A 14,858-nucleotide genomic window follows, 5' to 3' on the forward strand; every position below is an offset into this window, starting at 1 on the left:
TCCTGCCTTTATGTAATCCACCCACCTCTCCTCTATTGGTTTTTTGAAGAGGAGACAAGGTCCCCTCCTGTCATTATAATGTTCACATCGAACAATGAGTAGTTGACAGACATTACCTGAAATGCATTAGGCTATCTGAAAAGAGAGGCAAGCTGTGTGTGTGTGTGTGTGTATGTGTGTGTGTGTGTGTGTGTGTGTGTGTCTTCGTGTAGGAGGTGTGTGTGTTGGATGTGTGTGTGCTTGTGTTGGGTGTGTATGTGTGCATAATGTGTATGTGCCTGACGCATGTCCTGTCTTTCCTCCAGGCTGGACGGTAGTGGAGCAGAGCACCATGGTGGAGCCAGAGCCCAGATCAGCTGCCCAGCGTCTCGGTGCCCAGGAGACCCTGGGCATCAGTACCCTGGACCCCGGCCACCGGCCCCCCACCATGCCCCCTGGACGACACATTACAGTCAGGGTCCGCATGCTCGACACCACAGAGGAGGTCTTTGACGTCTCGGTGAGTTCTGCTTTAAGCGCAATACTGTGTTTGATTCGCTCCTTATGCTCCAGATGCACTTTTTTGTCTTTGTTGTTGTTGTTGTTGTTGTTGTTATGTTTCAAAGGTTTATTTACAGAATACTAGCTGTCATATATAAGTTGTTAGCCAGTCAACCGTTTATACCTTTGACATGTTTGTCTGACAAGGGTCTCTGACTGAAACGTTGCATCTATAAGCGTATTACTACTATTGCAAGCAGAGACAGACTCTTTTTTTCTACTCAGTCTGTTCTTTTCTAAGCACCTATCAAAGAGAATACAGGTGTGCAAAAGCCCTTTTTTGTCATACCGTCGACATTAAAACAGTCTGTTCAAGAATCGACAGCAGTCTGTTGTTAAGGGTAACAGGTTGGCATGGCAACTGAATAAATGTCAAGGTGCTCAATACATGAATGAGTCCAGTCTGATCAGCCCCAAATTCTACTTATAAAGCACATTATAGATATGTTAATGTATCTTTGGAAGGACACATTATCATCCAGTTGTTGCTGAGTCAAGTGTGCCTTTTATATCTGTTGAATGTGTTGATGGTGAGATCACTCGGTTACTAGTGCTTGTCAAAAGTAGGCACTGCTCTTGAATAAGGCTAATCACTACAATGTCTCCCTAGTAGTATCATCCTTGGAACAAACTGGTGTGTAGGTGTGAGCCTAAAGACCAATGCACACGGCGTGCGATTTTGTCGCACGACAACATTCGATTCTCAATTCTTTGAATTATTTCAATTGGTGTGAATGGAGAATCGAATGTTGTCGTGCGATAATATCGCATCGCACGCCGTGTGCATTGTCTCATTCAAAACAATGGAATCGAATTTGGCGGTGCGACAAAATCGGGGCCGTGTGCATTGGCCTTAAGATGTGGAGTTAGATGCTGTACTATTATAGTTAGAGAAGGGATGGGTTTTGATGTCCTTGAATGGGCAGATCTGCCATGATGAATTGCACTTGATTATTGACCTATAGGCAACCACACTGGATATTAAAGATTAGCTTTCAGATTGTAGCAGCTTGATATTGCCTGCTTCGTGAGCCTGTCAATGGAGTGACACATTTTTGCATAAAATTATACCTCCAAATGGTCATGCTATGAGATTGCCTCATTTCATGTGGAATTGAATCTGCTTGATAATAAATGACTGATGTTCTGAGAGCTGCAATATGTTTCTGTGATATCACATTGGGTAATGGAAAGCTTTGTGAAAATGATATGAATATATGTCATGCTTGAGGAAACCTTTAGTAGATTGACAATGTTTCTCATGTCCAGTTATATGTTAGTCACAGTATAGTAAGCCTAGTTAGCTTTACCAGTTACCAGTAAACTTCAACTTTAGCAGATTATATATAGATATTTTGCAGATATCATGTAAGCAAATCATAGTGCCATGTTGAAACGTTCAAAAACAGATTACTGCACACCACTATCTTTTTTTCAAAGCATTCCTCTGACCTTGCGGCATTTCAGTAAGGTATACTCTATAACCCTGATTTAGCACTTGAAATACAGGGTGGAGTCAGGAATAGGACTGTTATTTCCCTGAGAATGGGAGAACTAGCAATATCCTCTGACCACAGCTCTTCCGGCTTGGAACGACTGAGCAAGATGGGTAGATGGTGAAGAGAGGGAAGAAGCGGTGATGGGGGAGGGGGGGGGGGGGGGGGGGGAATAGATAAGACAAGAGGAGCCGTGTGTGTGAATGGAACCTCGTAGTAAAAAGATGCTTGAAACGGACCTTTGTGACTGACGGCGTGGGCACTACAGTATGGAAGTGTTTGACTCTGCAGAGAACAATTGGCAGGCTCCCAACTGCTGTGGGTAACGTCTTGTTCCCACAGCATGCAAGGAGACTTCCTGGGAAGGCCCTCAGGATTGGACCTTAAAGCAGCCGTTTCAGGAGTGCTAATGTGTGTAGCGCTGCTGCTCCCAAGTGCTCTACTTTCCACTGAGAACTGACACTTAAATAGAATTTGAGTAACATGATTTAAGTCTCATTGCCTAACAGCTACATTCACTCTCTCATTTGATGTGTCAAAGACCAATATATACTGTATATATATATATATATATTTTTTTTTTTAAGTCACTGTTACTAATTAGGAGCTCTTTCACTTCTTCCCAGCTTGTAGCTGTGAGCCTCAAGTCACACAGTGCCTGGAGCTCCACATGAACCTTGTGTAACCAATTGAAATAGCCTCATCTTGGTCTAACATTCCTCCTATATATAATATAACTCCAAGGCCCATACATCAGACTGTTGACAACTGTACTCAGGTTAACTAAAGAGTGGAGAATCTGCATGGAGAGGTGTGTTTCTTTTTTTTCTTTAACTTTTCTTAAACTCATATTTTTCATTTTATTGGACAGATACAGTAAAGACAGACAGGAAAGTAAGGAGAAAAAGGGAGAGAGGGCATGTCAGCAGGGCATGGGCCGGATTCGAACCCATGCCGACATGGGCACGTGTGCACTGTAGACCGTGGTGCTAGACCATTGGACCACCCCAGACCACGAGAGGTGTGTTTCTTCATTGGAAACCTAAAATGTCAGTAAAAATTGGAGGATGTAGGCTATTGATCTATGTCTGTACTGATGTCTGTCGGTCGAGGCTCCGAGTGTTGCGTAGGAATGATGCCATCTTGAGTAATGGAATGTAGGTTTGATGCTTACAGCATTATTCTACACTGTAAAGGGGTGAACACAAGCTCCGTGTGAATTATTTCTATAATGCAGTACAGTCAGCTAATGAGTCGTACTTAGTTACTAGTACTTAATTAGCTAATACATGCATTTGACCTGGCCTTTTTTTTTAGGCTAGCGTTATTGTAGACACAAAAATGTCATGTTGATTTAGCTGAGCTGAAGTGACTGGGAGTTCTAACTGTGTGTTATGACTGCTGCAGGGATGCTTGGCTCATGCAAACTGAGAACACCGGCACATGAGAGAGATGGGGAAGGCCTGCTAACATAAAGCTATTCCGAATGCTCAATTGAACACAGATTCAATCTTTTCAATTGCCTCAGCTCTGGGTGGAGAGATGTCTATGCTCATGGTACTGTAAAATGTTTTGCTTGGCGGTGTCCTATAATGGAGTCCATTCTCCAAAATCATTGTTTCATATTTTGCCTGAAAAAAATGGGTATTGTAGTCTTTTGTGTAAACAAAATGTAAAAGGTTATTTACCTCATGATTTTTTGGGTGCTATGAAGAGTTATTTTTGAGATGCTGTTCTGTGCGCATCTAGTCTGTATCAATGCCCAGTGTATCGCCTTTGTAGAGTAGAATACTTTACCCCAGTGGATAACGTGTAGGGAAGACATTTCTGTTCCCATGGCGACGTAGAAACAGTGATGGTAATGAAAAGCTTGACATCCAGGACCCCTGCCTTTAGCCATGTTGATAGATGTGTTATGTCGGTTGTTAATGTATCTTTGGAAGGACACATTATCATCCAGTTGTTGCTGAGTCAAGTGTGCCTTTTATATCTGTTGAATGTGTTGATGGTGAGATCACTGGGTTACTAGTGCTTGTCAAAAGTAGGCAATGCTCTTGAATAAGGCTTCTCACTACAATGTCTCCCTAGTAGTATCCTTGGAACAAACTAGTGTGTAGGTGTGACGTGTGAGCCTAAGATGTGGAGTTAGATGCTGTACTATATAGAATACTTTTCCCCAGAGGATAACGTGTAGGGAAGACATTTCTGTTCCCATGGTGACGTAGAAACAGTGATGGTAATGAAAAGCTTGACATCCAGGACCCCTGCCTTTAGCCACGTTCGTTGATAGATGTGTTATGGCTACTAGCATCCTGTTAATCAAGACTGGGCATTCACTCTCCTTCAGCGTTGATGTCTTGGCAGCAGTTGCTGCGACAACGTTGCCTTGGGCCGGCAGTGTGAGGCCCTTAATTGCATCAATAACTACCTGCCATCCCCTCCCCATGTCATCCCATAATTGACTCTGCCTGTTGGTCTATATCATTCTGAGCTTGAAAACGAAGAGGACTGTGCAAATGAAATGCAAACTATGCTTGGATTCAGAGGTGATGGATATTGTTACTACAGTAATAAAGGCAAATGATCACTGTATCTGTGGGCTTAGCTTAATTTTCTATCCATTAGAGTAGCTCCAGAGGTTGAGGAAACGATTCCCATTGGCCAAATATCGGTGGTTTGAAACCACCCTGATAAGACAATTGAATATTCAGGATTGTGTATCCCATTACAGGAGCATTGAGTTCAGGTAGTTATAGTTAAATCGGTGAATAACATTGATTGTGACAGGCTAGGGTGAGAAGAAGTGTATATTTCATGTTCTCGGGCAGTAAAAACACCCCTGTAACTGATACGGCATGCTGTATGTTCCTGCTATTGACGAGGTATAAACTTCCACCTGGTCGGTCTGTTATCGGATTGTAAGGACACAAAAAGGGGTCGTCTGTGCTGGTCTTCTGGGTCACATAACCGGCTGTGGCCTACTTAGTGTACTGGCTGTGAACTAAACTGTCCCTCCCCAGTGTCTGGTTCTTCACACGGCTTTTAGTCTAAAATAGTCTTAAATGCACTTGGAATCAGACCTGAATGGCACACACACAACAGTGGGTCAACATACCAAGCTGGCTGTTGCAGGTTTTATTGTTTTCTAAACCAGTTAATAGTTACATGACAAGCTATAAGATGTTTAAACGGAACATCATGCCAATTTGTGTGTCTTTCTGGAGATTCTGGTGTCTGCTGATAGATGTAAGAGAGTGTGAAGGTGCAAATGGTTGTTTTTCTGTGTTCTAGGGTAGCATGTAGTTGGGGGATGGGAATGGGAAAAGGAATGGCAATGAGGATGGAGAGGTGACTGTTTGTAGGGGAGGGACAGGGCATCATGCTCATTCGTCTGGATAAAGGAAACACCCCATTAATCCCTACCTATCGCCCAAACATTACTGGTATGTCACTGAAGAAGAAGAACAGGATGGCAGCCTAATGTGGGACGTTCGGCTTCCCTCTCTCCGCGTGCATGCATGCATGCGTGTCTGTGACTTACCTTCTCTCTCCTCCCTCCCTAATGTGAGACAAGCCCCCAAATATTAAAATATAATATTAAATCCATTAGGCACACTGTTCTGCCTCTGGACAAGATCTGTTTGTTAAAAAAAGCCCTAAATTATTTAACGATAAAGTCTAGTCTAAAGTTCTAGTTCAGCGTTTTGGTCACCTTTTTCTTTTTTGGTTTTTGGCGGCATGAACCACACAGTTTCTCCCCGTGGTCTCATTCAGACTGAGTGTGATTACCCCTGCTCCTAAGACACCAGGATCACACCAAGTGCAAATTGTTTTGATGTTAATACGGCACAAGCTCATTTTCACTAATGCATTATACATCAGCAGCATGTTATATGAAGGTCCTATCCTAATCACACTAAGAGGTAGAGAGGCTCACTGCTGTAGCCTGCTACTAATCCTGTGAACAGACACACACAATCCTGTCTAACCCTGGCTTCTGCTCCGCAACAATGCTTAGATCAGTGGGTTAAGAAAGATTAAGATTACGGGTTGTTGTGTGCTATGCATGCTGGGATGTAAATAGTATGTGTACCCCTATAGCTTTGTTTCTATCTAGTTGATATTATCATCCTCTAATATCATACCATTATCCTCTTGGACAGTACTTGTTCTTTCCACAAGGAGTAATCATTGAAAACGGATAGGGTTGTACTGCAGTGTGGTTTCTATCTAGACTCTTGGGTATTTTTAGCAATACAGCAAACACGTGTATGGTGACGGAGGCCCAGGGATATGGGCCCTGGTCTACTAATGGAGCAGGTCAGAGGCTATAGTAACTCATTCAGTCGCAGTGATTTTTGCTACGGGTCTTGTGTAATGGAGGGGCTGTTCATCTCACTCCAAGAGGCTGACCCCACTGTCCACTGCTGCAAAATGGATTATATTTCCAATGGCTTCTCCAAAGGTTCTTCTGCTTTTTCATCTGGACCGTTTTTAGATTTGTCACTGAGGAGGAAATGCATTGAACAGATACTTCTACCCATGTGACGGAAATCCTGGAGATTATTATCCAGTGATTTGATGTGTTTACATTACAAAAGCTAGATTGTCTTCCCTATTTCTCATGTCTCGTGTCAAATATCTGACCTTTTTAAGCAGCACTGACGCATTACCCTGTTATATTAGTCAGTTTGAGTAGATTTCAGTTCATGTAGGCTAGCTAGTAGCTACAACTCTTCAGTTTTCCACTATATCAGGTTTCATCAGTATGGGTACCCCACAGTCGTAAATCTGCAAATAGATTTAGCCACAACCCCCCAAAATACAGTAAAATACACCAGAGTAAGAAGGACCACCCAAGCTCTTGGGGCAATATCACACAGCCATGACCTGTCTTTCATAGGACGGGGACCATAACCGGTCCAAAAGGCCCACCACCATACTCATTCTTTTCACATTGCACACAATCAGTCATTGGAATGGGAAGTAATTAAGGGCATCAAGCAGCTCTAACGTGCCTTGTTGTCAGATGAATGGTAATGAGGTCCTGAGTGACTTAATGAGTGGAAACATGATGAAGGAGTTCTTTGAGGGCTGGTCCTGGCAGATCCAATAGGGCCGCAGTCTGACTGACCATGATGACGTCAGGGGGGCAGAACTTAACTGCTCACAGAGTGCATGGCCAAACCATTGGGATTTCCCTTTTCCTTTTTCCCATCCTTGTCTCCTCTCAGTGAGAGGAATGCGTAATGGATCATTCAAGACGCCATGTCGCCACCGTCGTGTCACTGACCAGTGAAGACCCCCAGCGTGTCCTGTTTCATGTTGGGGAAGTTCATGTTGTGTAAGACAGGTGGATTCCATGTAAGGAATGCAGTACTCAGAATAAAGAACCCTAGTCTCTGCGTTTTGCTCTGTGAGAAAAAATAAATCGTCCTTCTTCTAGCACGACAACTGACAATGGTCCCTAGATTGAGCTTAGATTGCTTTTTCCTACTAGGACTGTGTTGGATAGATGATTCACTTACTTAGTCAAATGTATTCGTTGTAAATCGCTTTGGAATAAGGGCGTTTGCGTAAATGCCAAAATTGTAAATGTAAGGAAATCCTGTTTTAGCTGTGACCAGTGGTGGAGAACTCTGTCTGGTTCAGAAGCCGCTCAGCGGAGCCACTCAGGGGAGAATAGACTGTAATGGATGGATGGCATTGATAGAGCATCGTTTGACGGTGACATTTTCTGATGACATGTCATTGGCCGAGCATGATGAATGGGATTTGATTGCTCGCCCTAGCAGCACCCAGGAAATCCTCCTATGAAGGGATGGCACTGGCGCGATGCCTTAACCCGTAACCATGAATCCTATTACCTAGCTTTATAGTTTGGAAATGAGGTCTCTTACCCTGTTTTAATGTCTCACTCCTTTTCTCTGAAATTACTTCTTCTATTCTTCTATTTATTCAATCAGGAGTGTGGTGTGTGACTCTTAAACCTTCCCTGATGAATACACATTTGAGTGTGTTTTTATTTTTGGATGTATTATAGGGGAGTGAGAGGAGAATGTTAATACTCCAAACCAAAACTGTCACAGATAGACCGACCAGCAGCTTAGACTTAAGAGATGCTTCACATAGGACTGTGGCCATGGCAACCTCTCCCCCAGGGTGACTGTAGCTCAGCAGTAGAGCATTCTGAATGAAGGGATTGTTAAAGACAGTCTGAAGCTACAGCATGTCCCTATGATTTTCATTTGTCATGTTGTCTAGAGTCTAGACTAGAGTGTTGTGTCTGTAGAGAACAGTTGATTAGCCAGGCATCACTATAAAGAGGAGGGAGGGAGCGAGGGAGGGAGCGAGGGAGGGAGGGTGAGACGCAGGAGAGGGATGCCATGGGGTTCCAATCATGATGTTTGAGATGCCTCTCTGTAACTCATATTCGTATGGGTTTCAATTATGCACTGTTAAAGTGCAGGCAAAACAGAATTCTGTCTAGACTGTACGAACTTCAGCTACATCCCAATTCGTCTGGCACTGCTTCGTGCCAGTCGTGCTCATCTGTGATTACTCTCTGAGAATGTGCCACCTTGGAAATGTATTTGTCAGGGTCCCTCCCCACCCCCTGTCATTCAGCATTACCTCCACTCTGCAGCAGCACCCTGCTCCTTCTCCCTGGCATCAAACATGCAGTCGATTAGATAGTAAGGGTGGTCGTTTGTGATCGTCATGTTGTTCTGCATATACGTGCGCATGCATTTAATTGCTATATGAGCTTGTTGGAGAGGGGCCACATTAGATTGTGGATTGACTGTCTGTCGTCTGTGGGTTGCCATGGCTACGCACCCAGAAGCAGGAGGTGTAGGGAAGGAGGGAAAGGAGGGGGGTGGGGGTGGTGGTGTGTCTCAGCCTGTGTTGGTTGCTGTGCTGCAGAGTTCTGTCTTCCACTGATCTCCGCTACCATTTCCTTCAAAGATGGGGGGGGCGGGGGGGGCTCTTGATGCAGGGCTTTAATGTGAGTGCAGTACAGTGTGCTGTGCTGTGCTAGCATGTGGATATGTGGCACACTAATTACGCCTAACATATTCAGGAGACTCAGCATGCTCCTTGTGTGTACCACTTTTGTATTTGATTGCTTTGACTGAAGGTACGGTCGGCAATACTTTCTTCGAGATTATTAACCCTTCCTCGTTTCAGGGTTGATTGACCCAGTTTCAGTGAAAGATGCCATTGTCCTCAGTGTGGCGAGGGCACAGGGGGGAGGTGCTCTCTGTCATCATGAAAATAAACGAGGGGATTTGAGGGGCAACGTGGGGTATCTTATCAAAGAAAGGCCTGCTGTATTGTAGCAGACTCATAAATAAAGATGAGGGTCTTTCCCAATGCTTTACTACTGAGTGGATGCCTATGATTTAGCTGCATAGTATTACAGAAAATGATGATATTCTTTAAATATTAGGTTTTCTTTACTGTAAATGTTCACTTTACAGACGTCTAAGATATTAATATATACGCCAGCCGTATTGCCTCATTCTTTCCATAGATGAACTCTGAACTGTTGCCACGGTTGCCATTCTCAAGCCATGAAATTGAAATCCCACAGACGGATGTGGGGGATATTTTTCCCATGTAGAGCAGTCTTCCTCCCTCTCGCCTTGTAATGTCATTGGGTCTTGGAGGGTTGTCAACTGGTCCAAATGTCACCCAGGACCACCAAGCCTTGCGTCTTACCTGGATGCTCTTCTTTTTTTTTTACACACACTGCACAGATTCTTTCCTCAGTGGAAATTGTGAGATTGTTATCTTGTCCGTTATCAGTCTCCATGTCTCTCTTATTGAGGAAACATCTCTGAACAGTGTGAGGAAATCACATTACTCTACCCCTCTGCGATATTGATGTGTGCAGTCGGTGGCACCATGTGACTTCTTTGAGGATCACTCGTTACATTTCTTCTGTCAGCCTTCCCTGATATGAATCCTTTTGGGGGGGGGGGGGGGGGGGGGGGGGCGCTGGGCGGGGGGGTTCTATTTGAGAGTGTGAGGGATTGATTGATTGATTGATGTTTGGGATGGCAAATATTTCCATCATGTCAGTTTTGCCATGCTGTGTGTATTTATGAAGTGATTGGAGCTGTAGATTTATTCACTGCCTTGAGCATTTTGAAGCTGCCGGAGTACAGCAGCATTTTATCCATCGCGCATAGATCTGCCATCATTGCAATAAAGCAACATAACAGGCCTCCAAAAGGCAGTAAAACACAAGTGATGGTGTTAAAGTCCCATACACTGGGGCCACATAAAGACTTTTGATAAGCCAACAGACTTGCCCTTGTAAACAAGCCGTTGGTGGAATATCTAGTACTGCTGCATTCTTTACATTCAAATACATTTGCCATGTAATAGCATGCTGTTATTGGAATACCCTAGGGTGATAGATACTGACGGATAGCAGTGTGTATTCCGCTGGTACTGGTGATGGTATATAGAGATTCAACATTCTATTGGTTCCTCCCTGTGGACAGGGGCATTGGGTGAACTGATGGCTTTATGAATCTGTTCCTATGGAAACAGAAGTGGTTGTCGTTGCAGAACCTTCCAGTATTTCTTTGGCTCTGCCACTGAGGGCGTCTGTCTCTGTCTGTCTGTCTGTCTGTCAATATGGCTGACAATATGGCTGTCCATCCACAAAGGCAGGATCCTGAATCTCTTTGTAGATTTTACCTGCAGATGTTTGATGGAGGATTCTCTATCTTCCAGTTCAGCTCTTGCATCTGGTGCATACATACATTATTCCATTCCATTTACCCCCTTGATGATTGCATTCACATTCTTTCATTAGCCTGTATTTGAACTAGCATCCCACTGAATGGCAGAGGGGAGTCAGTCAGTCAGTCAATAGCAGCATCAGCAATAATACACACTGTAGGTGAAATGTTGATGGGTGTGGATGCTGTGCCATTAGCCTTCGCTAGCCTGCTCTAGTCTGAATTCACCCTGGCTGGAGCCTCTGGGAGACCGTACCAGGGTGCCTCACAGCTACACTGCTCCTGTTCTATGAATTATGAATTTCTCATTGATATTCCGAAGGCTAATTAATATGTCAAAGGGGACGTGCTGCATGAAATCACCGGCATTACTGTTCCTCTGGGTGCCTTATTGTACCCATCCCACTGGTAGTAGATAGACTCAGCTGTCCTGTCCTTGAAGGGACAACAAGTTAATATAGGTCTCTGGGGGTCCCCAAAACATGCCATTGAAGTTTTTTGGGCTGAAAATACCACTCAGATTTGAATCTAAAGGCATTCTACCATGCCCATACAACCCTGTTTCGGTATGTTCAGCAGCATTAAATGCAAATTATCTGCTTCTCTACCCGCGACACTCCGGAACTCATGTCAAAAACCTTGCACTCACATGAGGACTGGAAAATGCCCTCATCCCTGAAATATCCACACAATGTCCTTGTCTCGAAAAAGAAGCTTGCTCTGCTGTGCTTACTGTCTAAATGGAAGCCTTCCCCTGGTACCGAGCACCTGAGCCCTGGGCAGTATGCCTGCTATGATGTCACTATCATAATGTGTTTGACTTTCATTGCAACATTCCTTGCAGCTCTACCTAGGCCTTCCACTCTCACTATGTCCCACTGCTATCGCGCTGTAATTGAATTTGGGGGACAGACCGAGAGAGAGAGAGAGAGTGAACGGCAGCCCCAGCTGTGCTCAACCCGGCACGGCGGATATTGACGTGACAGCAGTGCTCTCCCAATTAAAGAAAATAGTGTTGCATAAGCCTCTGAGAGGAACTAATCACATCAAACCATGAATGGTAAAACACAAGGTTTCATTTGGCCTGGAACACCCAATAGTTCACATCGCCGCACAGTTTCCCTGGGTTGTCTTGTTTTTCTCCTCTCTGTGAATTTTCTGTAAGGTATGTTTGGACTCCATTGTTTCAGACCCCGGAACATTCCTTCTGTTCAGGCTTTGAGTGTCTGTCTCTATTGGAGAATGATGACTGGAAGTGCAGCACTGGATGAATCAAAGCCCTGTCAATGCGACCTCAATGTGGGAATGTCTCCTAATTGATATCAAAGGGTCTGTCCCAGGGGATTTCTCCTTTCATAGACTCAGCAGGACTGGTTTGTTGTGGGCAACTGGGCATTTCAGGTTTTCTAAACTATCACAACAGTGACAAATGGCTGCTTTCACTCCTCTGTCACTGCCACTGCCAACACTGGAGCCAGCTCTGCCAGCGTGTTGCCTGTTTTCTATTGGTGTTTCTTCAGAAATCAGCCTGCTTGTCTGCTTTGTCAGTCCATCTTGAAGAATGAATAGAAGTATTAACCATATGTAGTGTTGACATAAATTACCATATTTAATATTTTTAAAGATACATTCTCAAGATGTTTTACCTTCACAAAAGATAGTGTAGTTATCTATCTCTATGAAATTGATTCTGCTTTGTCAATACAGTTAGGGTGAATTTCATAGTCGAAAAAATCCTCCGTTGATTATCCCCTTAATTAAAGGTCAATCAATACATGTTATTTACCTATTTACTTTTAGTGAGATGATATTGCTAGCTTGGAGGCATAAGGCATACAGGGTCTGTCATGGTCCATACTATAAGTGGATATCGATGACAGAAGTCTTGTGATTTTGCATTTAATTGGAAGAGGATTTCATGTGACTTCCCTCGTCTAATTACATTAAGACCCATTTCAGATGAATGGCACGATGTGTTCAAGCTTTCATTCATACTGAGTCTCAATTGACGTCTTTTACCAGGAGTTGTTGTAAACAAGTGTTTACGCATAGATTGGGTTAGTCAACATTAGCATCGGTATTACTATAACTGGTTCCTCCTTAGTGTCTGAGTTAAGTTGTCCATGCACTTCTTCTTCCATGTTATCTTGGTTAGACTCCAGGAACCCAGGGGAGTAGAGCTTATCCCTGACCACCTCTCACCACGATTCATTACTACTCTCCACTCTGATCAATGACTGGCAGATTACTGCTCTATATCCTTCATTTAGGTTCACTGAAGGGGGCTTAAGCCTACAACGATGTGATGACAGTCCCAACTAGATCCATTTCTGATAAATCTCCTTCAGCCAAGAGGGCTGTTGTTGATCCAGCCAGAATGGTTGGTGGGGGTGTCTCTGTCTCAGAGGCCCCTGTTCTCTTCAGTCCTCTAAAGCCACTCACACACAGCATAGTGGGGTGTCTTGGCTGCTCTCCAGAGCACAGACCTGAATTGTGTGAACCCTTGGACTGAGTTCAGCCTGTCAGGCCCCATCCGAGGTCCAAGGCTATTAGGATCCAGGACCCAGCCCACTTCTCATTTCTAGAGGAGTCTCGGGTGAAGTGAAAGATGCTTGATGAAGTGCTTTCCACAGGGAGGTCACAGTGTTACCAGCTGGTGGTTTTGAATGGTGGTATGGTAAATATTAAGGTTATACACATTAGTAGTCCCTGTAGAGCACAAAAGACAATACTGTACTCCAAATCGCATTGTTTTGTGTTAAGATAATGATCTCTCAAACTACTTCTTCTGTGTTACTGAACCAAAAACTATTTAGCATGCTATCAACATTCTCCCGTCTCGAACGGTTCCACTTTTATTAAGGGATTAAGAATTAGTCCCCTTTTTAAGTTGCTATGGTTACCGGCTCCCTCTCCTCCTCCTAGGGTGCAGAATTTGTATTCTGTGGTCACAAAGACCTACATTCCTGTTGGATGGAGGGGCCTGCAGCCAGGGAAGGAACACCAGCCCCTCATATCTGCAGGGCACTCTGTGTGTTTTCGCTTCACAATCTCTTATGGCAGCACTAAATATGAGATATTCACCTTAGGGCAGCGCCCACTGTGTCACACTATTGAAATGTGCTGCTGCTGATTTTACACCACAGTTTTTTATGCAGAATGATGCCACGGGGGATGGTAAGCAGGTTAGGCTGACATTTGGGACTGCAGCACAAGCTCATACTCTACCAGACTGAGGACAAAAGATGCCTCCCACCAAAACCATCATGATGGTGTGGATCATGCAGCCATTATGTCTGTGTCTGTACGTGTCAGTCACTGCTGCTCCAGGACCACTGGCCTTACTGATCCTTAATCGGTGGATTTAATTAAGAGAGGGAACACACTACCAGGCCAGCTCTCCAATCACTGACTATTATAGCTCTCATTGAATTATTCAGAGAAAGACTGTACCTTCAGGCTGTGGATCATCTGCAATGCTGTAGTCTTAAAAAATGAGATACTTGTCCATTGCGAAACCTACTGAGAGAATCTTTGCTTCAAAAACCTGATGAACCTATGATTTCTGTATAATACTGTATTATCGTATGAGCGGGTTAAATAAATCCTTGACGTTCCATCGGAGGAGTGATTGATGTCACCTTCGCAAAGCCATTGGGATCACAGGGCTAGTCTAAATGGACCATCCATGGGTCTGAATTGCTATTTTAGCTGTACTTATCACACTACACTGCTGCTTGTCAGAAACAGGAAATTATTTCTTGGCTGTTGACCTTAATCCCTGTACAGAGGAAGTGGACCTCAGGCTCTGCATCTGCTTCTCCAAGATCAATTCTATTTGGACTGACTGACTGGGGATTTACAGCATACTGTTCTTATTGGCAGGCTTAGCCTAAATCATTGTTTTAATAATTGGAGGAAAGTGATGAATGTAGAAATGCTTACGGGGTTATAATGACTTATTGATTCATCCCTCAAAACAACCATGTAGTTTAAGCTGTTGTCTTTGTTGATATTCTATTTGGCTATTTTGCAAACAATTTTACCACCTGATTATTTGTGATTG

The 14,858-nt window shown here is 43.9% G+C and overlaps 1 protein-coding gene across 1 annotated transcript in view; it reads left to right on the top strand.

Annotated features, from left to right (window-relative positions):
* Nucleotides 1-328: 328 nt before the first annotated feature.
* Nucleotides 329-14,858, top strand: part of LOC308161748 (FERM, ARHGEF and pleckstrin domain-containing protein 1) — a gene marked incomplete at its 3' end in the record, with an annotated part of 44,874 nt that continues 30,344 nt past the window's right edge. Inside the window, exon 1 of the mRNA XM_080535810.1 lies at nt 329-499. Within this exon, the coding sequence (XP_080391936.1) occupies nt 332-499 (168 nt within the window). The 5' untranslated portion in view covers nt 329-331. The remainder of the gene's footprint in view (nt 500-14,858) is intronic.

The sequence above is a fragment of the Nansenia antarctica genome (genome assembly GCF_963989245.1).
Source record: "Nansenia antarctica genome assembly, chromosome: 7".
Classification (NCBI taxonomy): domain Eukaryota; kingdom Metazoa; phylum Chordata; class Actinopteri; order Argentiniformes; family Microstomatidae; genus Nansenia; species Nansenia antarctica.